This window comes from Notamacropus eugenii, chromosome 5 (assembly GCF_028372415.1).
Source record: "Notamacropus eugenii isolate mMacEug1 chromosome 5, mMacEug1.pri_v2, whole genome shotgun sequence".
Classification (NCBI taxonomy): domain Eukaryota; kingdom Metazoa; phylum Chordata; class Mammalia; order Diprotodontia; family Macropodidae; genus Notamacropus; species Notamacropus eugenii.
In genome coordinates this window covers 414,602,904-414,628,658 of record NC_092876.1, presented here as the reverse complement: position 1 = coordinate 414,628,658, position 25,755 = coordinate 414,602,904, and the positions used below count along the sequence as shown (strand labels likewise).

Below are 25,755 nucleotides of genomic sequence, written 5' to 3'. Positions count from 1 at the left end.
TCCAATTTCTTTTCCTAATACGGGTATATTTAGGTATTTTATTTCCTCTTTTGTTAATGTAAGCAGTTTATATTTTTGCAAGTTTTCTGGCATTTCACTTAAATTGTTAAATTTATTGGCATATAATTGGGCAAAATAACTCCTATTAATTGCTTTGATTTCATCTTCATCATGAGTATATTCACCCATTTCATTTTTAGTAATGGGGATTTGGTTTGCTTCTCTTTTTAAAAACATTCATATTAACCAATGTTTTATCTATTTTTTATAAAGACAATTCTTGGTTTTATTGATTAATTAAATGATTTTCTTATATTCAGTTTAATAAATTTCACCTTTAATTTTTAGTGTTTCCAATTTGTTCTTTTTCTAGTTTTTTTAACTAAATAACCAATTCATTGGTCCCCTCTTTCTTATTTTATCAATACAAACATTTAGAAATATAAATTTTCCTCTGATTACTACTTTTGCTGCATCCCATAGGTTTTGGTGTGTTGTCTCATTTTTACCATTCTCTTTAATAAAACCATTTATTGTTTTTATGACTTTGTTCTTTAACTCACTAATTCTTTAAAATTAGGTTTTTTTAGTCTCAAATTAAATTTTAATCTGTTTCCATTGTCTTTTATTAATTTTTACTGCATTATCATCTGAAAATAAGATGCATTTATTTTTCTGCATTTAACTATCAAGATTTTAGGTACCATGTCCTGCTGAGTATTTTCATTCCTTTCTATTCCATTCAATTCTTTCCAGATAGCCATCATATCTAGCTTTTCTAAGATTTGATTCATCTCCTTGACTTCTTATTTATTTTTTGGTTAGATTTATCTGGTTCTGAGATAGGAAGGCTAAAGTCTCCCACTGTTTTGCTATCTATTTCCACCTGTAATAACATTTAACTTTTCTTTTAAAAAATTGGATGCTATAGCATTTGGTGCATAAAGTTTGGCATTAATATTACTTCGTTATCTATGGTGCCTTTTATCACAGTGTAGTTTCCCTATTTATCTCTTAATTAAATCAGTTTTAGCTTTAACTTTGTCTGAGATCATGATTGGATCTAACCCCAAATCTTGCTTTGTGTTTCTATTATAAAAATTCTGTTATAAAATGGGTAGGAGCCTCATCATCTCTTCGCAAGTCATTCCAAATCTACTTCAATTTAAGATTCATACTTGAACTGGGGAATCTAATATAGTTTTACTGCCAGATTTCTAATTTCAAAACAAACAACAATTTAAAATTTTCTTTCTCAATTGATCTGTACTTAATTTTAATATGTATAACTTCCAAGTATCTAACTATATGCACCAGCTTTTCTCATTTTTGTGAACCAGGAAAAAGTTAATAGGCAGTTCTTAAACACCAGATAAATTTAAACTGAAAACCTGTGCTTTTTTTTTCACTTTCGAATTTCACTGATACTATTTACAAACTAGCTTTGGTTCCCTTTGCTCTTATCAGTGAAATTACCTTCTACCTTGCACTAAAACAGTAAATCTTTCACTTTCAGGGAATAGAATGATAAAAGATCTAAGTGTTGTTTTCAAGTAATACCCACAGTTTTATTCTTAAGTTTAGTGTTAACCCAAAATTCACCAAAACATTTTAGCATTTATAAAAACATACCAACCACATTTTGAAAATTTAGAGTACAGAAATTACATTTCAGAAACAAATTTAGTCTCTAAATAGTTTATGATGCCACAAATCTCTGTAGACTAGAGGACAAAGAGTCTGCCTTTCAATCGAGTCAAAGCTGGAAGGTAGAGAAGGACTTCCTTCTCAAGAAAAAGTTTTTACTCTTTTTCCTTTGGCTAATAAGGCCCCAGGAAAAATCTACTTTGACTTGCAAACATAAATAAAATGAAAAGATAGACCCAGAAAAATCATTTACTGGCAAAGTCTTCCTCCTTATTCCTCACTAGAGATTTATGAGGGTTAAGTCTCTGTTAGCTAGAAGAGTTGTTTTAAAACTCCACCCTTCTAAGCTCTCTGCCAAAGTACACACCAGAAAAATCATACAGAACCACATATTACAACGTTTCTAATTCATGTAATAAAAATTAGTGTGTACAGTTTAAAAATGAAAGTGCCTTTGTTCGATCAAATTTGCAACCTATTTATTTCCTAGATGGATTTTGTAAATATTAAGGAGCTCTTTCTTTTGTTATCCTTTCACCTTCCTGGAATGGAAGTAGACAAGTTTCCTAAGAGGTGTCTGCTGGCTTAACTAACTCTATCTATCTCACTTCATCAGTTCTGGTCCCTTCATCAGACTAGAATCACCTACCAATCCCACCAACATCCCTTAAGGAAAATTTACTTAAAGGAGTACAGCTCTAATAAGGGGCTTACCTTGGCTCCCTGCATCCCATTTTGTACTTAGAATTTCTGTAAAGAGAGTTCCCTCACAAAATAAAAGGACTGGACTTTCCCAACCCCTTTGAATGGGAAGTATCTTTGTTTCCAGACTTATTAAGGACTTCTCCAAGTGGATGCCACTGGTGCATGCCTTCTGAACATTCCTTAGCCTGAGCTGAGTCTCCTTTGGAGAAAAAAATTCTCTAAGGGGATTGTCCCTTAGGGGGACTTTCTGGGTTTTCAGCTGCCAATTATTACCAAACAATTGTTCTAATAACCAACAGTACATTATATTAAAATTAAATAATCAAAGTTGCAACTTCCCCAACCTTGGATGAAAAGAGTTGAGATCAAGGGATGAGTCAGGTCTCTGGTACAGTCCTCAGTGGATAGATTCCACGAGTGAAAATTTCACCAGAGAAAATTTCTCCTAAGAGGTTGCTCTGAGGAATAGCCTTCTTCTCAAGACCCCTTCATGATTGCCAGTTGTCATGATTGAAATTAAAGTAAAACTGAGACACAAAGTTCCAAGCATGTTCAATAATTGTTGACATTGTTTTGTGTTTTACAGATTCTTTTCATGGGTATGATGACTGAATATTATCACTACTTTTTCACAACACTGGTAAGAATGTCTCAGGAAAATGAAGATTTAATAATACGAGAGAAAGAGAGTAACTTCTGTATAAACTTAGCATCGTCTAAGGACAGGGAACTGAAAAAGAATACTTGCTTTAATTTCCTTCAAGTCTTCCAAATCTGGTAGTGGCTGAATAGTATTTGTTAAAACCAATATCATTGTGTATAACCTGGAAAGGGATTAAAATGAAAATTATATTAATTTTTATTCATCAATTTTTATTCATTTGTATTGTTCATTAATAATTAATTAACATAAAAGTATAAGCATCATATACTGGAACATGAACCAATATGTCTGCATTGATGTGATGCTGTTTTATAGATTGTAGTCAGTTGAAAATGCAGTAGCCATAGGTTAATTAGAACCTCCTCAGACTAGATGATGCTTTATCCTTCAAATTTTTGCCTCATTAGGAAAAATATAGTTCATACATAATTAAATACATATTACATACGTGTGTGTGTGTGCTCATACACATGTATGTGTATATATGTGCCTCCCATAATATATAAGCTAAATTTTGGATGGGGCATGGTTTTAGTCATTTAATTTAATAGAAATTAAGTTGCCATTATTTTCCTGATAGCTCATTTAATCAATTCTCCCTCTTCATAAAGCAAAGACTCCCCCCCACACACAAATAAGACACATGACTATAACTCAAATTTGAAAATTCATACCTGTTTTTTGTTTTTCAAATATTTTAAAAGTTTCTATCATATGCACATTAACATGATTATCTCTGTATTCATTTTTCTATCTACTTAAGAATGAAATGAGGCACAGTGAGCAGAGGACAGGTATTAAAGTCCAGACCACTTGGATTCAAGTCTTTTTTCTGACATATACTAGCTGGAGCTCATAGATTGGTCCACAATAGGTCCCTGCCCAAATAGCATTTAATGGCTATATTTTGGGCCCTCCTGCTTTACAGTGAATGTCAATAGTAACTATTTCTCTTGTGATCAGCATTCTTGAGAGTCTTCCCCTCCCAGTTTTATTATTTTTTTTAATTAAAAGGGTCATCCTTTGACTCACTTCTTAAAGAGGCCCATTCACTGAATGGGCTTTACCTCACTCAAAATGAGAGCCTGAAAAGACCTTAGCCAAAAAGGGACAGGGTTTCCCATTGCATTGTGGGCCATCTCCAGTCATTCTGATGAATATCTGGTCACTGGACCCAGATGGCTCTACAGGAGAAAGTGAGGCTGATGACTTTGCACAGCCTTCCATCACTAAATCAAAGTCAACTGCAAGTCATGTCATCATTTCCCTGATGTCATGGTCCTCTTTGAAAACAACACAACACAATGTGACCATGACCAAGTTATGTAGTTTCTCACTGCCAGAAATAACATGAATCTACATAAGAGACAGTTCTAACAGTAGTAGTTCTCAATTAAGATGAAATCATAGTACTAGATCAAGATAATAATGATGATGATGATATTGACATGGTCCTTCCTGGTATTAACTCCTTTATCATTAAATAGAACTTTCAAGTTAAAGAGAGAGTCATTCCAAAGCATCTTATTAATCTCTTAATATACATAGACAGCATCAAGTTATATCACTCCACATAAAAGGATTTCATCTCATGAAAACTTTCTCCAGTGACATCAACCTGTAATCTAGACTTGGTAAATGTAGAATTGTTAATATGCACCATGAAAAAACAGACACTGGAAGCTTGGAGTTTGAATCCAGAGTTCAAATTGAACTAATGGTTGAAAGCAATATAAATAACTTGGTCTTCTCTAGCAAGACACAACAAGAAAAAAGCCATTGGGGGGAAATTGAGTTAAGAGATTGAATAGAATCCTGAAGTCGAAGTTTACTGGGAACATTTACAGCAATTAACATTTAAGCAATGCCAGACTTAACATATGCTTTTGGCAAGGTCAAATTAATTACAATAAATTACAGAAGGTATCCAAACAAAATCATCACCTCAAAGGAGCTACAAAATAATTAGCATTTTCCACAGTGTCAGAACACACAACAAACAGGTTTAAAGTTTACAGAAATCATTTTGGAAAGAGCAGAACTCACTTCATAGAGTACAAGTAAAGACTAACACAAGTAGACACCACTGGACTTATCAAATGTAACTGAAAATGTCCTATTTCTGCATGAAGTCTAGGGAAACATGTTATACAACAGCTAAAAATCCATAATGGGTGATTTCACATGAACTTGACCAACAGTATGCTAATAAAAAGGTCAAACAATGTCAAGTCAATAAGATTTGTTTATAGAAATACAGAGATTCATAACTTTTTTAAAAGCGTGAAACACTGCATCACTTCTTAAGGAATTTCTATGAAAGGAATTAGCTGTCTCAGAGCCAGGACTCAAGAAGGTATAGCAAAGCCTACTATTTCTAACACACCTTTGAGGAGTTATGGCAGAGAAAGGAGACATAGAGAATAGTCATTATATTTCCCAGGTTATTGCCAATAGACATTTAATTGATGAAGATTACATAATTAAGCAATAGGTTACATGTCTGAAAACTTTAATTTGAAAAAATTAAAGATCTATCAGATACTTACAAAGGCATAATCAAATGCCTAGAATCATACATCAGAAATTTGATATCCATTATCAACTAGCCAAATCATCATAAAATGATACAAATTCATAATAAACTTGAGAATATAATATTTATATTGTGTTAATTTATTATCAGAAAGTTGTTGACTTAGTTCTGCATTCATGAATTAACCCCTTACTGCAAATAAGTAAAACAGAATCAAATAGATTGAAGATGCCACCGTATTTCAAGTTCACATGGAATTAATTATATAAAACCACAGTTTAACCTCTTATAATTTTGCTTCTTCTCAAAGTCATTATTTTATTTCCTAGATGGAACTGAGTATAGCTTCCAAGTTAAAGATCGCACCAAAATATTATTGATCACATTTAGATGTGATTTATATGGCTTCACAAGCACTCTACATTAAACTATTCCATCTTTCTCCAATAATTTTTAAACATCATTGGTACCTGACAGATATAAAGTTCTCAATGTGCTCCAAGGTAGAGATTGAAGACTTTGAGCTTGAATCCAGAAGTCAAAGGGAATCAATGAGTGAAAGCAATACTGAACATGAAACTGGACAACAGTAAATTTGGAAAGTATCTTAACCAAAACCCTACACAATATTAGTGCAATCCAGGACTCATCACCCCCAAGGCAATATAATAGAAATAATGGCAATAATAATAGCTAGCATTTACATACTCTTTAAAGTCTGCAAAGCATTTTGCATTTGTTAACAGATTTAATCCTCACAACAACCCTATAAAGTGGGTGCTATTATTGTCATTTTCCAGATGGTGATGATAAAGGTTAAATGAATTGCTCATTGCAAGTGTCTGAGGCATGATATTAATGCAGCTTATCTTGACCAAATATCCTGTGCTCTATTCACTCTATTCACCAGCACAGTGTCCCAAAAAAAAATGGAGGCAGATTGGCATGTGTTCTAAGAACTTATGATAAACAGATTAAAAACTGAAAGAAATACTTTTGGAACAAGCAGATATCATTTCATCAAGAAGTTAAATCAGATACAACTGAGAATATTATACCTCTAGATAGAGACTATAAAAGAGCTGGGATCCAGTTAAAAGACCTTCCATGGATAACATCTGCATGAACTCAAGCAACAATATGACATCCAAAAAACATCAAACGCATGACTGAGTGATGCATAATTGTTTGTGGAAACTAAACAGTGCTCAAGTCATTATCACCAGAAATTACAGGAAGGTTTCACCTGAAGGAGGCTGGATTTAGGGATTAATGAAGATTACACAATGTAACCTGCAATATATCACTGCTGCTTACAAAACTTTAGCAGCTACCAAATATCTAGAAAGAATGAAGTAGAAAGAATTATACACCGTAAATTCATTATCCTTTATAAACATAGTAGTAGAAGAAATTAAAACTATGTAAGAACAGGATGAGGTACATGTCACTTTGCCACTTTAGTTGTTTTTTAAAAACGCTTTCTTTGAACCGTCAGAAGGTAAGACTATGTCCCAATAGCTTTTTTAAAAAATTGTATGAAGTCTTTTATCCATATGTGCAGATGTTTAAAGAATATTGAAACATAAAAAATAATAATAGAGATAGCAACTTTTCCCTGGACCATTTATCTGAATATCATGTAAAAAGGATGAGAAGAAGACACAGCAACAATGCCAAATAACAATAACCAAATTGCCTGTCAAAACTGAAATTTACCTCTGGGTATTTGATTATTTGGGATCTTTAGATACCATCCAGGAGGCATTATATTTGTTATATTTTTACATATTACATATAATATTTATATAATAATAAAATGTATTATGTTATTCTATATAATTAATATAATATTTATAATATTATTTATATAATAATAAAACATGCTATGTATAATATATTTTATATATTACATTACAATACATGATAAAAATATTACATATTTTTATGGGACCCCAATAGTCAAAATCATTATTTATAGCTATAAAAATTATCAGGAGCTCAATTTTACTAAATTAATAATATTAATAAGATTAGTGAATATGGAAGTATATATTATTTGGAACAAAGATTATAAGCTAACTATGAATGAAGAGTATAAAATGACAGTCTCTTAGACTCTTTGTGACTCCATTTGGGCTTTTCCTGGCAAAGATTCTCAAGTGGTTTGCCATTTCCTTCTCCAGCTCATTTTACAGATGAGGAACTGAGGCAAACAGGGTTAAGTGACTTGCCCGAGGTGTCTGAAAGCCATATCTGAAGTCATGAGAATAAGTCATTTTGACTATAGGCTTAGAGCTCTATGGTGAGCAGGTGGGATGGGGGTGGAGATTGGATTTGAATTTAGAAGACTGAGGTTCAAGTCTTGGTCCTGCTTTTTTTGAGTGGTAAGACATTTGATTTCTCTGACCATCAATTTCCTCACCAGAAAAATGTGGTTGGGCTAGATAATCTCTAAACTTGCTTCTAGATCTAGCAACCTATGATCTTAAGAAAAAAAAATATACATATATATACATATACAAATATATATAGAACCCTGTAACAAATTACATATAAATATAAGCTATTATAATTGTCATAAAAAAGTAACAATATAAAATTACTGAATTTACAAAAAACCTAGTTTCTACTTTAAATTTCATAAACTGAAGTATATGTAGATTAAGTTTTCTCTCCAAGTTGCTTCAGAAGGAAGTAAAGATATTGTGATAGTGTATATTCTTACATAACCTTATGCTTTTATTCCTTGCAAAAATCTTCATCCTGGGTGTACAGGCAGAGGTTATTTTTCATAAATTAATTTCATATTGTAGTGTTTAAACATACAAGATCCACATTTTCTTGTGTTTTGATGATCAGTTATGGACTCATCAATTTTTCAATCACTTACATGCACAGTTAATCCTATAGTTTTCTTAACAAAGCAACGTGTTGTACTAGGAGGACTGCATTCTAAGTCTGGAGACTTGGGTTCTAGTTTTATCTCTACTACTACCTCTAGTTGAATGACCTTGGGAAAATCACTTTATATTTCTAGATTTCAGTGTGCTCCTCTCTGAAATAATGAAGCTGGAAGAGATGATCTCTATGGACACTCCAAGGCAGCTAGGTGGTACAGTGGAAAGAGCACTTGGCTTGGAACTAGGAAGACTCATTTTCATGAGTTCAAATCCAGCCTCAGACACTTACTAGCTGTGTGACCCTGGGCAAGTTGTTTAACTTTGTTTGGCTTAGTTCCCTCAACTGTAAAATGAGTTGGAGAAGGAAATGGCAAATCACTCTACTATCTTTGCCAAGAAAACCCCCCAAATGGAGTCATGATGATTGGGATACAACTGAAAATGACTCCTCAATAACAGTGCAAGAGGCATCATGGGGGGTCAATTAAGGATTGAGGCAGCTATGTGGCACAGCGCCGGGCTGAAACAACATGACACAACAAATGAGCACTCCAAATTCTAATATTTTAGGAATACAAGAATGGAGCCTATAAACAAAACATTTTATAAACTGTGTTATATTTATATTAAATTTATAATATATTTATTTGTTAAAGTATATTTATAATATAAAATTATAAGTTATAAAGTCTTGGAATTTACTTTGTGCAGTCTGCAGGGCATATTGAATGTAGATAGATTCCCCAGATTTGTCATAATTGTAAAAGTATCAGAAAAAAATCAAAACTGCTTATTTCTCTGGAGTTTGTCAAAGGAATGAGAATAAAGATTGGAAATTTACCTTTACAAAAAAAATCAAATAGATAAAAAAAATCATTGTTATTTAGAGTCTCCTCAGTGCATGTGTTACATTATCTGTTCTGTCAAATACTGCAGGATTTCTTTGCACTAGATCTGGAACTCTACAGATACAGTGGAGTGAATATGACTGGATTTCGGCTACTTAACATTGATAATCCTCAAGTTTCATCCATTATTGAAAAGTGGTCAATGGAAAGATTGCAAGCTCTACCCAAGCCAGAGTTGGGTCTACTGAATGGCATGATGACAGTAAGTACCACAGTTAACTTTTAAAAATTCTTCAAAGACTATATTTCAAAAAAGAGATTTATTCAGAGGTTTTCTTTTTTGAAAAAGGGGATGATTCACAGATTCTGTATTATTTCTTAAAGCATGTAGGAGAAAGAATTTTCCCACATTTGTTACAAAATAAAGTAGTATAGTATCTTTTAAAGTTGTATTTAAAGATCATTATTTATATCCAGCTAAAATTTCTGTTTAACTTTCTGTTAGTGTTATAAGAGTGAGAGTGTGTTGCTCAAGTGAAGATGAAGTAAGAATCAAAGCAAGGGCATATTTAAAAGAAAGTTAAAAAGAGCAATCTTCAGATTAATACAATTTCCCTTCTTTTACTTTGTAACTAATAACATGACACATGTAGGGATACTAATAAATCTTTGTATCTATAGACACGTGTATAGATTAGAGTCTCTTTACAAATTATTTTCATATATATATACATATATATATATGATTTTTAAAACTTCACACAACGACTGATCTAAATAATAGGAGAAATGTTGCATCCCATAGGTTGTGATATGCTGTCTCATTACTGTCATTCTCTTTGATGAAATTATTGATTGTTTCTATAATTTGTTCTTTAATCCACTCATTCTTTACTATTAGATTGTTTAGTCTCCAATTAGTTGTGTTTGATTTTTACAGATGGAAACAAGCATACATGGTCCTTTTTGAATATAATTTTATTGCATTGTAATCTGAAAAGGATGCATTTAATATTTCTGCTTTTCTGCATTTAACTACAAAGTTTTTATGATCCAGTATATGGTCAATTTTTGTAAAGGTACCATATGTAGCTGAGAAAAAGATGTATTCCTTTCTATTCCCATTCATTTCTCTCAAGATAGGTATCACATCCAGCTTATTTAAAATTCTATTCATCTCCTTGACTTCTTTCTCATTTATTTTTAGTTAGATTTATCTATTTCTGAGAGGGAAAGATTGAAGTTAAATGTTATATGATGGTTATACTCTAATAGTATTACTATATCTTTCATTTAATTTTTCCTTTAAAATTTTAGATACTATAACATTTGGTGAATATAGGTTTAGTATTGATACTGCTTCATTTTTCTTTTATCATAATGTGGTTTCCCTGTTTATCTCTTTTAATTAAATCTATTTTGGCTTTAACTTTGAGATCATGGTTGCTACCCCTGCTTTTTTTGTTTTCTTTTACCTAAGCTGAAGTATAATAAATTCCACACTGTGTATTAGAAATTATTATATTATAAATTAACTTTGTGTATCTCTCATTTTAAAATGTGTTTCCTATAAAAAACATATTGTCAGATTCTATTCTTTTAGTCCATTCTGCTATCCATTTATAATTTATTTGTGCATTCATTCCATCCACAAAGTTATAATTAATAGCTGTTATAATCCCTCTATCCTATTTTTCCTCTCTATTATCCTCACCTCTTTTTACCTTATCCCTTCTCACAGATCTGATTTACTTCTAACCACTACCTCCCTAATTTGCACCTTTTAAAAGAAGCCCTCTCTTATCCTCTCCCCTTACCCTCCTATTCTTTAATCAACCCATACCTCTAAGAATCCCTTCCTTATCTTCTCCCCTCTTACTCCCCCTACTTCTTGATCTACACCCCTTCTAAAAGTCCCTCCCTTATCCTATCCCTTCACCCTCCAAATTTAGAAGACCTTTCATACTCTTCTAAATGTATATGTTATTCCCCCTTTAACCCAATTGCGATGAGAATAAGGTTCCAGCACTACCAGCCCTCCACCCCCACCTTCTTCCACTGTAATAGTTCTTCCATTCACACCTCATTTGTATGAGATAGTTTCTCCATTTTACTTCTCCCTGACCAATTTTATTTTTAAAAATTATCCCATCATACTTATCTCAATCCCAACCCTTCTGTCTATTTATGCTCTTTCAAACTACTCAAGTAATAATAACATTTTTAATGTTAACATGAAAAATGATGACATTTTTCCATACAAGTAAATAGCTTGACTTATTGAATCACTTATAATTGGTCCTTAATGTTTACCTTATGTTTCTCCTAGATCTTATGTCAAATTTTCCATTGAGTTCTAATCATTTTGTTACAAATACCTGAAAATCTTTCAATTCATCAAATATCCATTTTTTTCCACTCAGGATTATATTCCACTTTGTTGTATAAGAAACTTCTAGATCTTACGTTATCCTAACTGTAGCTCCACAACATTTAAATTTTTTTCCTTCTTGTTGCTTGTAGTATTTTTTCTTAACCTGGTAGCTTCAAAACTTGGCTATGGCGTTCCTGTGAGTTTTCATCTTAGGATCTCTTTCAGGTGGTGATGGATGGATTTTTTTTCTATTTTCATTTTACCCTCTCATACTGGAACTTCAGGGCAATTTTCATTACTGATTTCTTGTAATATAATATCTAGACTCTTTTTAACAATAATAACTTTTAGGCAGCCCAACAATTCTTATATTTTTCTCCCCTCAATCTCTTGTCCAGGTAAACTGTTTTCCTAATGAGCTTCATATTGTATTCTATTTTTTCATTCTTTTGATTTTATTTTATTATTTCTTGGTATTTTATAACATCAATAGCTTCCCCTTGCTCAATTCTAGTTTTTAAGGGGTTATTTTCTTGCTTAAATTTTTGGATCTCTTTTTTTCAATTGGTTGACTTTATTTTCATGATTTTCTTTATTTTTCTCCTTAATTTTTCCTTGACCTTTTAAATTTGATTTTAAAGTCCTTTTAAAGCTCTTCCAAGAACTCTTTTTTGGGCTCATGACCATTTGACATTTTTCATAGAAGTAGGAGTGGCTTTTAAAATTTCATTATCTTCTTCTGGATATGAACCCAGATATATATTCCCCAGGGTAGCTATCTGTAGTGAAGGTTCTTTCTCTTTTGCTTTCTCATTTTTTAGCAGCTTATTATTATTGTCAGGTTATAGTCCTGAGGTGTGGGAGATGTTACATCAGACTTCTGGTTTTTCTGTACTGTTGTTTTCTGAGTTCTGTCTGTGGGCCTAACTTCAAGCACTCTTCTTCACCCCTGAGCCACAGCTAGAGCCCCCAGCCAAGTTATCACCACAAATGCTTTTGCTCCCTGAAGTCTATACCTTGGCTGCAAACTTCAGTTCTCCCCTCTGCCCTAGAGCCCAAACCAGACTCTGCTCTCCTGCAAGTGCCTGCAGCCATCAGGGTCTCTGCCCCTCTGCTACCACATTCATTGGGTGGGAGCTTTCTTCTCCTTGTCCACAGCTTCAACTTGGGACTGTGTCTGATCAGCACACCTGGGTCTGGTGTCTGGAAACAGGAGAAGGCTTTTCAATCTTCCGCCTACTCAGCTGTCCAACCCCCATACTGGACTTGAGGTGAAAGTTTCTGAAGCCAGACCCAGCTGTCCCTATGGCTTGTTAATTCAGTGGGGTCTGTCTGGAAGTGTTTGTTTGTACTTCAACTGGGGCAAACCTTCCCCCCTAGAGGTCAGGTTCTTCCTGAGGTCCCCCCAAGTTGTCTTAGAAGGATGAACTGCTTTAACTCAACTTTTAATTATTTCTGTAACTAAAAGTTCATTTTGAGGCAATATTTTATCTTGTTTGTGGGAGAAATTCAGAGAGCTCAGTATTTTTTGTCCTACTCTGTTATCTTGCTAGAATCCTCCCCTCTGAAGTCTTTCATTGATACATATATGGTCTTGATACCTAAAAAAATGAGAAAGGAGAGAAAGAACACTATAAACTAATATCTTTAACAAACTTTGACTAAAATAATTTAAATAAAATATTGTCAAATAGGCCACGGCATATTTTTAAAATTACGTAGTATAATAACTTAGTTGGATTGATAGTCTAAACAAACAAAATAGGTCATATTAAAAAAAGTTAAAGATAATTTTAAAATCTCATATGATGGTATCAATAGATGCCCCAAAAAAGCCTTTGGATAAAATCCAATATTTATTTATGTTAATAAAAATGAGAAAGTACAGGTAAGCAAAAGTTGTTTAAGACCGAGAACAAATGTTTTACATAATGGAGAAAGGTTAGAGATCTTTCCAAACATGGATGTCCATAGTCACCATTATTTAACTTGGAGCTAGAAATGGTACCTAAATCAATAAAACAAGAAAAAGGAAGCAAAGGAACAAGCATAGGCAGAGAAGAACCTAAACTACTGTACTGCTTTTTTGCAGATGATATTACAGTCTATTTGGATAACTCTTAAGGAGTTATAATAACTAATAACTAGTTATAATAATAATTAGTTATAATAACTAATAAACTGAAACAAAACCCAGCAAAATTACAGAATATAAAATTAATCTACACTTAAACCCTTCTTTATTCATTCAGATGATAATATTCATAATATATATGTATTACTCCAATTTTTCATAACTTTTTTCTTGTACATACCAACTATGAGAGATTAGTAAATCATCAGCATTTCTGTACTTTACCAACAAAACTCAGCAAGAAGAGATAGAGAAAATCCATTCAAAATAATTTTATAATACCATGACACCCTTGGAACTAAGTGAATGCAATTATAAAACATTGTGTAGACATAAAGACAGATCTAATTAATTGCAATATTATCTAAATTATATTACTTATTGGATGCCATATTAATCAAACTAACAAAGTATTATTAGATAGAGAGAAAAATGAAAATGTAATTTATCTGGATGATGAAAAGATCAAGAACCTTAAGGGAATTAACGAACAAACAAGTGGTAAAGAAAGAAGTTTAGCAGTGCCAGATCTCAAACTATATTACAAAGTAATAATCATTAAAACTGTTTGGCACTAATTAAAAAATAGAGGTGTCAGTCAGTAGAACAGATTATATACAAGACATTTTAAAAAGGACACAGTATCCTCTAATGTTCAATAAAACCAAACATTTCCACTATGCAACAAAATGCAACAGAAATTGTTGGGGAAACTGGAAATTAGTCTAATAAACTTTAGGCATATACCAACATCTCCAACCATGTGAGTTGAGTACATGATTTATACTTAGAAAGTGACATCATAAGCAACTAAGAGGGGCAACGAAAAAATTACCTTTCAGATCTACAGACAGGGTATAACTTTATGATGAAGAATTAGGGATGATCATAGGAGATCAAATGAACAATTTATATAAAATGTTCAAGTTTTTGCAAAAAAACAAAACAAAAGAAAATCCAATGAATTTAGAAGGAAAACAAGTAACTGGAAAAAACTCTCTGCCATAAGTTTTTCTGATAAAGGTCTCATTTCTAAAATATATAAGGTGCTGATTCAAATTTATAAGAATGAGACCCATTTCTCAATAGAGAAATAGTCAAAGGATATGACCAGGAAGTTTTCAAGAGAAGAAATCCAATCTATTAGCAAATTGATAGAAAAATTATGAAAATCACAAATCATTTAAAAATTCAAATTATAGTAACTCTGAAATTTCACTTCAAATCTATAATTTACAAAAATAATTTTTAAAATGACAATTTTTGAAGGGACAGAGGGAAAACAGCTGTGAATTGGTCTAGACAGGAGGAAAGTACAGGAAAGTAATTTAGAACTATGCCTTTAAAAGTCACTCAATTACACATACTCTTGCCCAAATATATACTGTTACTAGGCTAATATTGGAAAGACATCAGAAACAGAGAAAAAAATGACTACTTTTACACTTACACACACATGCACACATGCACATATATATGCATACATATCTATATCATATATACATATATGTATAAAAGGAGCTCATTATCTATATATCCAGAGAAAGAACTGAGAGAGTCTGAGTGCAAATTGGAGCACACTATTTTCACTTTATTCTGTTTGTGGTTTTTTCCTTTTGTTCTGTTTCCTCTTTCACAACATGACTAATATGGAAATATGTTTTACATGATTGTACATATGTAATCTATATAAAATCTTAAGGAGTGGAAAGGGGAGAGAGCAAATTGGGATTCAAAATTTTATTTTTAAAAAAAGAATGTTAAAAATTGTCTTTACATTCAAAAGTCCAAGGAAAGATTGAATATAAAAGGAAAAGGGGAGGACAGAGGATGAAATGGATGGATAATGTGTGTGTGTGTGTGTGTGTGTGTGTATGTGTGTAGTTTTATATATCCAGGACTCTGGTAGTAATACTGCTTGACCTGGTTGTACATCATATGGACAGGAGCTGTATTCTTGATATTCCCTTTGAACAGAGATGCCAAAGAGATAATCCTGTACCTCCTTTATTCCCATGAGCCCCGCCTTTTAAATTTTGAATAGTATTTTTTGCAATTACATGTAAGGGCAATTTTTAATATTCATTTTTAATGGTGGTTTCCCATGATCGACATATCTTTTAAGTGATCTACAAATACTTTTGAGATTATGCAGATCCCTTGTTTTTTAAACTGGAGCTCAATATTCACTTTTTTTTTTGGAAAGTCAGAAATTAAGCTTCCTGTGGTTATAGCCTATGTCATATTTGCCTTTATGACACCAGTACCTAGTAGAGTGTTTAGTTTATAGCTTGGTACATTATAAATTGTTGATTGATTAATCTCCGGTTGTCCATCTTGACACTGAAATAACTAAGTATCAAAATACATTGTTAGAGGATCTTTATCCTCTACAATAGATGCTGGTGCATGAGCTGCAATAATATAGTAGCCTTCTTGTTTAAGCTATTTATTAGAACTATAAAATGAAGCCATCAGTTTTCCCATGAATAATATTTCTTATTGCCTTTGAACCAATTATAGAGCAAATCAGTAACTTATTTGTCTCTAAAGAAAAACTGCAAGTCTTCCTTTCCATTTAATGATAACATCCTTTATCATGAGAACATCAATGTTGATACAGAGATTTCACATTTAGAATACCTATGGTTTTAATAGATGATCTAGCCCATGTGCACTTTTGTACTGTTTTCTGACCCTATATCATCATCACAAAGGACACAGAAGATCACACAAAGTTGAAGGTTATGCTTTTATTTTTATTATACTTGTATTTTTCTTTGTTTCATGGGTTTTCATAGCCAAAGAACTCATGACCTATTGGTGATGAAATTTTCATACTTAATTTTACTCGGCTAGTCCTTAAGCAGCAGACTTGGTCAGTATGTGATACCTTTCCAGTTGGATATAACCTGCCAGAACTTATACTTTCCTGGAATAACCTTTCACAGTCCCCACCGCCACTATGTTGTAGTATCAGAGTAACAACAGTCAAGAAGCATTTATTAAGTAAATACTTGCTGGAGTACTAGAGTATGCATTGTGATTGGAGATAAAAAAAAATTTAAAAGTCATTGCTTTCAAAAAACACTAGTGAAAATAAGTATTATAAGAATAAGGTGACAAGAGCCTTCAAAAATCAAAAGGCTGAGGCAATAAGGAGGGCAAAGATAGGTAAATATGGGAATGAAAGCACATGTGTTTTCTCCCTCCAGACTGAAGCTGCCTTGATGTATGACGCTGTGTATGCAGTTGCGATTGCCTCTCACCACGCTTCTCAGATGACGATCAGCTCCCTGCAGTGTCACCGACATAAACCATGGCGCTTTGGACACAGATTTATTAATTTGATCAAAGAGGTAATTCTTGAGGCTTTATCATTCTTTTAGTCTTTCCTTCACTTTGTGCTGCATAAATTCATTGGCTCTGTTCCACTATGAATCTACATGTTGCCTATAAAGGCAAACCCTTAAATGACAGCAACGAGTTAGTCTGAGTACAGTTCAGTTGTAGTCATTTATTGAAACATGTTTAAACAAGCAGCCAATAATTTTCCAGTGGGACTTTATCTCTGTTCCTCCTTCCCACTACCTTGTTTCATTTTAGGTACAAAAAAGATCACAACTATTGCCATTATTTTAAAACCTACCTAGTCAAGTAGAGGATGTCAGTGGGTAGTGGGTAATACATTAGTTATACTGCATCCTGCATTGTACTTACAAATTCCCTGGGACTCCTATTTCATGTGTTGATTGTATATAGTAGGATGCAATACTGTAATAATATAATATATAGTAATAATAATATAACAGCTGCAATGATATTCATAGATACCCTGTAAGTTCTGTTTACGGAACCTAAAGAGTACATGAAGACTCTCAAATGGACAGGTTTAGAATTGCTCCTCAGAGTTTGTTTCTGGAGCAGCTCCTATGCAGATGATCTTACTCTCCCTTCTACAGGGCTGATCTAAAATTCTGGATAATTTATAAATCGATCTGGTCTTCACAAGGCTCTCTAAACCTTCATCCAGATCTTCAAGGTCACTCTGATTCCAACCTAATTTTTGTTGTGAGATGGACATTTCTGGTGATCCAGATGTCATTGAAGTCTAGGTGTTAGGGCAAGGTGAACAATCCAGAAATCCATATATTTTGGAACTTTTCAGCAGAGAAATACATAGGAAGTTTTTCTGTGTATAAGAAGGATGTCATTTGTCTTAAGCACTAGTATGCTTCTGAAAAAAATCAGTTACTAAATTAAGTTTTTCTTGACAAGTTCACTTGTTAAAAGCATAGATCTTCCTCAGGGATCTATGAGAAATAGTTATTGAGTTACATGTGACACAGTGCATGGTAACAATATGACAAACTGTAGGACACTGGATAAATAGAGAACATAGGTAAATAACATTTATCCCAATTAGAATAGTCAGAATGGTTCTCATTTCCATACTTTCCCAGTTAGTAATCCAAAAGTTGCTCCAATTCTTCAATTCTTCCATCACTGAAATATCAAAATATTCTTCCATTACTGAAGAACTGATATATTGAAGCAACTTTTGGATTACTAACTGGGAAAGTATGGAAAAGAGAACCACTCTGACTGTGGGTCAAGTGTTATTTACCTGACTAAAGATGGAAGATGAGAGTTTGGTTACTAGTCAGGGGCTAAGGTGAGGTCTTTTGCAGGGAGGGCCCAGATTCTGAATCAAGATAGGTTATAGAGAAAAAGGTGAAGAAACAGAACTGATAACTGTATAAAAAAAGAGACTATAATTCTCTCTTTGGACTGTTATGGTATGGAGCATCTTCTATCATCTGTGCTACCAAGATGAATATGAAGGACTAGAGAGAAAACACTCTACTATCTAATATGTTTGCTAATGAAATTAGAAGACAAAAGAAACTTCCTCTGTGTTGTCATTTGTTGCTAAGAAAGAAAAAGAAAATTCCTGCAAAAGAGTAACATTAGAAGGGCTATTGCCAACTTAGGATAAAGATCAATATCTCTTCCTAAAAGGGCATAATGTTACTTAAACTGAAGTCTTCAGCAAAGTCTGAAAATAGAAGTGATATATAAGCTCCAGTTCCTGTCAAAGAGTAAGTTCAGCTGAACTGAGAAACAGCATAGAAGTGGAAAATCAGAGGAGCCGTGCAGAAGATCAATTCGTCTGTCTGAGACATGGCTCTTAGTGGGCTGTTATTCAAGCAAACCTTGGATCGGCTTAGCTTGGCTAAGAAAGCATCTGTTCAACACGAGAGCTACTTTATCAAGAAGCTTTTATGGACAGCTCCTGGAAGAGAGAAGATATTGACGTCTATAGTTGCAGAACTTAGTTGCCAACCTACATGTGTCACATGCAGTTTGCTTTATTTATTCCTTATGTGTATACCCTGAAAATGTAAGCACATACTCCCTCTTCACATTGGGGTATATGGGTGCAGTATAATGTAAATTCTGTGGTTTTGCTTTGCATTTAAAAAAAATATTTTTATTAAGATTAACTGAACATTAATGGTTGATGTGTTAATGAGAAATACATCTGTAGTAGCTACTTTGTTACCTCCTCTACCAAAGTGATTGCAGAGAAGTGGGGAGAGTTGGGGTCAGTTTGACATCCACAGGCTACAGGGATGTTGAGTCTTCCCTGAACCCCTCAGGGCAAGAGGGCTTTTTTTTCTCTCACTTTGTATTATGGTAGGAGATATTGAAGGGGCAAAACAATCAAGAGGCAAGAAGCCTGGGGAGAAGTAATAGCCCAAATGAAAAGTGTGTGTTAAATTCATAATAAAATTGGATAAAATAGATAAAACAGCAGGAAAAGGAATTTATACTTGTCTTGGATTATTGCATTGCTAAGAATATCTAAGCCATTCACAATTATTCATTGAACAACATTGTTATTACTATGTACAATGTTCTGGTTCAGTTCACTTCACTATGCATCTATTCATGTAAGTCTTTCCAGGTTTTTGTGAAATCATCCTGCTTGTCATTCATTTCTTACAGCACAATAATATTCCATAACAATCACATACTACAGCTTGTTTAGCCACTCCTCAATTGATGGACATCTCTTTGTTTTCCAATTCTTAGCCACCACAAAAACAGCTGCTATAAATATTTTTGTACAAATAGGTTCTTTTTGCCTTTTTTTGGATGTCTTTGGGATATAGACCTAGCAATGGAATTGCTGGATCAAAGGGTATGTAGTTTTATAGCCCTTTGGGTAAGTTCCAAATTGCTCTCCAGAATGGTTGGATCAGTTCACAACTCCACTAACAGTGCATAAGTGTCCTAGTTTTCCTACATCCCTTCCAACATCTAACATCTTCCTTGTTTGTCATTTAAGCCACTCTAAGGTGGTACCCTAGAGTTGTTTTAATTTGCATTTCTATGACTAATAGTGACTTAGAACACTTTTTCATATAACTATAGATAGTTTTGATTTCTTTGTCTGAATATTGCCTGTTCATATCCTTTGACTATTTATCAGTTGGGGAATGACTTGTATTTTTTATAAACTTGACTCAGTTCTCTATATATTTGAGAAATGAGGCCTTTATCAGAGATAACTGTTGAGAAGATTTCCCCCAGTTTTCTTCTTTCCTTATAATTTTGGTTGCACTGGTTTTGTTTGTGCAAAAAAATTAATTTTATATAATTAAATGGTCTATTTTATATTTTTAATGCTCTTAATTTCTTCTTTGGTCCTAAATTCTTCCCTTCTCCATAAATCTGACAGATAAACTATTCCATGCTATCCTAATTTGCTTATGGTATTACTCTTTGTGTGTAAATCACGTACCCATTTTGATCTTATCTTGGTATATAGTGCAAAATGTTGGTCTATACCTTGTTTCTGCCAAACTGTTTTCCAGTTTTTCCATCAATTTTTGTCAAATAATAAGTTATTATTTCAAAAGCTTGGATCTTTGGGTTTATCATACACTAAATTACTATGGCCATTTATTATAATGTAATTTGTACCTAATCTGTTCCACTGATCTATCACTCTATTTCCCACCCAGTACTAGATTGTTCTGATTCTGTTCCAGCTAAAATTTAAAAGGCAGGGAGTTCATTGCTCATACAGAAGCTAAATCAAATCTTCTGGGTTATATGGTGAGAGGAAGGTTATCCCTCAGGAGTTCAAGGATGCCTCCACTGACTATCTCTTTAAAAGTAAAGAAAATAGATTGTCCTATGACAGTCACAGATGGCCTCTCTCTTACTCATTGCTACTAAGAGTCCGCCTTAATATTAATAGGCTAATCCTTTACCTGGAAGATGGTCTTCTACTTGACAGACAGTGTGACTTCAGAAAGGGCCAAGGAGGTGTGAAGCCAAGATGACAGAGTAGAAGGATGGACCTACTCTTAGTTCTAACCCAAAAGTCCATAAAATACCTGTAAAAAAATGACTCTAAACAAATTCTAGAGCAGCAGAAGCCACAAAACGACAGAGTGAAAGAGATTTCCAGCCCAAGGCAGCCTGGAAGGCCAACAGGAAAGGTCTGTTGCAACAGGTGTAGAGTGGAGCACAGCCCAGCCTTGGCTGTGGTGCAACAGGGATAGGACTGGAGCAGGCAGAATCCCAGGCAACAGCTGTGGTTCCAAGATCTCTCACCTCACAAATGCCAAAGACAGCTTCAAAGGTCAGTCAGAAAGCTCTTTCACCTGAGTGAGAAGGGAATGTGGTCTAACTCCAGGCCCAGGCAATAGCAGCATTCATTTTTGGAGCCCTCAGCCTAAAGACTCTGGGGGAATTGAGCCACTGATCTGGATCTCAGCCCTGAGTGACAGCCCTGGGGTGAGAAAGAGCGTGGGCATAGTGGAGCTGGAGGCACTTGTGGAGAGGGAACTCTACTTGCAGATCCTGGGCAGAAAAGTTTGTGGTTGCTCACAGACCAGAGCACAGGCCAGGAGAGGAGTAAACTGTGCCTGTGTCTGGTGGCACAATCATGGTGGCCATGATTGTTCCACCTTGGAGGAACTGAGAACTTACAGGTCCCTAGAGTATACCCTCCCCTTGACAAAGGAATCAAAAGTCAAGTAACTGGCTGGGAAAATGCCCAGAAAAGGGAAAAAATAAGACTGTAGGAGGTTACTTTCTTGGTGAACAGGCATTTTCCTCCATCCTTTAGGATGAGGAATAACAAAGCATATTATGAGAGGAAGACATCGAAGTCAAGGCTTCTTCATCCAAAACCTCCAAAATAAATTTGCAATGGTCTCAGGCCATGGAAGAGCTCAAAAAAGATTTTGAAAATCAAGTAAGAGAGGTAGAAGAAAAATTGGGAAGAGGAATGAGAGTGATGCAAGAAAATCATGAAAAGCGAGTTAACAACTTGCTAAAGAAGACCCCCAAAATGCTGAAGAAAATAACACCTTTAAAAATACACTAACTTAAATGGCAAAAGAGGTCCAAAAAGCTAATGAGGAGAAGAATGCTTTAAAAAGCAGAATTAGCCAAATGGAAAAGAAGGTTCAAAAGCACTACAGAAAATAGTTCTTTAAAAATTAGAATGGAGCAGATGGAAGTTAATGACTTTATGAGAAATCAAGAAATTACAAAACAAAACCAAAAGAATGAGAAAATAGAAGACAATGCCAAATATCTCATTGGAAAAACAATTGACCTGGAAAATGGATCTAGGAGAGACAATTTAAAAGTTATGGGGCTGCCTGAAAGCCACAATGAAAAAAGAGCCTAGATATCATCTTTCATGAAATTATCAAGGAAAACTGTCCTGATATTCTAGAACCAGAGGTTAAAATAAATATTGAAAGAATTCATCAATCACCTCCTGAGATCCAAAGAGAAAAACTCCTAGAAATATTGTAGCAAGATTCCAGAATTCCCAGGTCAAGAAGAAAATATTGCAAGCAGCTAGAAAGAAACAATTTGAGTATTGTGGAAATACAATCAGGATAACACAAGATCTAGTAGCTTCTACATTAAGGGATCAAAGGGCTTGGAATATGATATTCAGGAAGTCAAAGGAACTAGGTTTAAAACCAAGAATTACCTACTCAGCAAAACTGAGTATAATACTTCAGGGGGAAAAATGGTAATTCAATGAAATAGAGGACTTTCAAGCATTTTTGATGAAAAGACCAGAGCTGAATAGAAAATCTGACTTTCAAACACAAGAATCAAGAGAAGCATGAAAAGGTAAACAGGAAAGAGAAATGATAAGGGGCTTACTAAAGTTGAACTGTTTACATTCCTACATGCAAAGATAATATTTATAACTCTGGAGACTTTTCTCAGTATTTGGGTAGTTGGAGGGATTATATACATATAGACAGAGGGCACAGGGTGAGTTGAACAGGAAGGAATGATATCTAAAAAATAAAATTAAGGGATGAGAGAGGAATATTTTGGGAGGAAAAAGGGAGAAATGGAATGGGGAAAATTATCTCTCATAAAAGAGGCAAGAAAAAGCTTTTTCAATGGAGAGAAAAGGGGGGAGGTGAGATGGAAAAAGTGAAGCTTACTCTCATCACACTTGGCTTAAGGAGGGAATAACATGCACACTCAATTTGGTATGAAAATCTATCTTACACTACAGGAAAGTAGGGGAGAAGTGGATAAGTGGGGTGAGGGGGGATGATAGAAGGGAGGGCAAATGGAAGGAGGGGGTAATTAGAAGTAAACACTTTTGGGGAGAGACAAGGTCAAAAAAGAGAATAGAATAAATGGGGGACAAGACAGGATGGAGGGAAATATAGTTAGTCTTTCACAGCATGACTTTTGTGCAAGTCTTTTGCATAACTACACATGTATAGCCTATACTGAATTGCTTATCTTCAAAGTGGGGATGGGTGGGGAGGGAGGAAGTGAGAGAAGTTGGAACTCAAAGTTTTGGGAATGAATGTTGAGAATTGTTTTTACATGCAACTGGGAAGTAAGAAATACAGGTAATGGAGTATAAAAATCTATCTTGTCCTACAAGAAAACAGAGAAAATGGGGAGAAGGGAAGGGAGGGGTTGATAGAAGGGAGGGCAGATTGGGGGAAAGGGTATTCAGAATGTACCATGTCTTGGGTGGGGGGAGGGAAGACACAGGGAGAAAATTTGGAACTCAAAATCTTGTGGGAATGAATGTGGAAATGAAAATGAAAGGAAATGAAAACTAAATGAAAAAGGAAACGGAAACTAAAATAAATAAATTTTTAAAAAAAGAAAGGGCCAAGGAATGGCTGATATAGTGTTCTGCTAGGAGCAGAACAGAAAAGTCCATCAGTATTGTATGCCAGTTTCATGATGCCATGCTTGTGCAGATTCTGGATAATGGATGATACTCTTTCTCTTTACCAGTCACAAGTGGAGTGAAGCAGGGTTGTGTTATGAGAGCAAGCACTAAAATGGAGGGAGAGTTGGTGTGTGGCTTTTTGTGTACAGATATTTGTGCACTCAATGCAGCCTCTGAGGCTGAGATGGAACAGAGTATGGATCTATTCTCTGCAGCTTCTGCTACTTTTGGCCCAATAGTTAACACTAAGAAAACAGAGGTTCATCACCAGCCACTATCCATATGTGGAACCATCAGTTACAGCAAATGGAGAAATTTTGAATGCTGTGGCTAAGTTCACTTACCTTGGCAATATGCTTTCAAGAGATGTCCATATAGATGATGAGGATGACACACTCACTGACACTAGCTCAGCATTTGAGAGGCTCTGAAGGGAGATGTGCGAGAGAAGAGGTATTAGGCTGCCTAGCAAACTAAAAATCTACAGAGCCATTGTGCTGATCTCGTTGTTGTATACTTGTGACATCAGGAGAGTCTACCAGCACCAGTATGCCAGGGGTGTATGGGGTGTTCAAGAAGAGCTACTCTGACATGAGGGCTTGCTGAGCCCTTTTCACAGCTGCTCATCCACCTCCACCTGGCACTCAATCTCAGCTAGGGCTCCAAGAAACTGACGCATGTTCAGCAACCACACCCAGATAAAACTGGGCTAACCCAGCTTGAGGGTAACTGACAAGACTGAAACCTGTCTGTGAGTTAGGGAGGGTGTCTACTCTGAACATGTAAAGACTTCCCCTGGTAAAATGGGTGGATATGCACAAGTACACGAAAATGTACATTAATAAAATGGTGAAATGCCTTTTTTTTTTTTACTTAGACCACTATCAATGAAATAATTTGTAACAGTATGATAAATCAGAATTATACCCTTTTAGGAGTTTTTGATGGTCTTATAATTACAAATTGTTTAGAAGAAATGCTTTACTGTGTTTACTTGTAGGCAGAGTTGGATGGTTTGACTGGACGCATCACCTTCAATAAAACAGATGGCTTGAGGAAGGATTTTGATTTGGACATTATCAGTCTCAAGGAGGAAGGGACAAAAAAGGTAATTCGCTTGGTACAATATTTTCTCAAGAATTTTTATTAAATTGCAAGTCCAAGTTATTCACTTGTACCGTTTTACGAATTTTTTTCTCTCAGTCTTCACAAGTGACAGAGATTTATTAAATAAAAACTTCACATGGTGTTGGTCTGAAAAACTAAATGAGACTTTAAGGAATCACAAAATAACAGAAGTATAATTTTAAAATGGAATGGTATCCAATAGAACAAGATATTTTTTTCACTTATATTTAGAAATCAAGATATATAGAAGAAAGATGGATAAAAAACAGAAACTTAATAGAGAAATTAATTTTGCATTTGCTAAATTTTCAAAGCTAAACATTGTCTAAAATAATTTTTCTACCTTCACTTCTTTTGTACACTTTTGGTGATATTTCATAATTATTATTATTTGATATTGAAAAAGGCAAAGATTTGTCTTATCACTAACTTAAGTATTTGTCAAGTATAACAAATAGCTAATACCTCGAAGATTTTCTCTTAAGATTTAAAAAAAATTAGAAAAAAATTGCTTTTATCTTAATGTCTATAATCTAATACGCAATTGCTTGC

At 34.2% G+C, this 25,755-nt stretch overlaps 1 protein-coding gene across 1 annotated transcript in view; it reads left to right on the top strand.

Annotated features, from left to right (window-relative positions):
• GRIK1 (glutamate ionotropic receptor kainate type subunit 1) overlaps window positions 1-25,755 on the top strand; it is a 141,598-nt gene that overhangs the window by 78,658 nt on the left and 37,185 nt on the right. Inside the window, exons 5-8 of the mRNA XM_072614811.1 lie at window positions 2,939-2,992; window positions 9,392-9,565; window positions 17,027-17,170; window positions 25,076-25,183. Coding sequence (XP_072470912.1) covers window positions 2,939-2,992; window positions 9,392-9,565; window positions 17,027-17,170; window positions 25,076-25,183 — 480 coding nt within the window. The remainder of the gene's footprint in view (window positions 1-2,938; window positions 2,993-9,391; window positions 9,566-17,026; window positions 17,171-25,075; window positions 25,184-25,755) is intronic.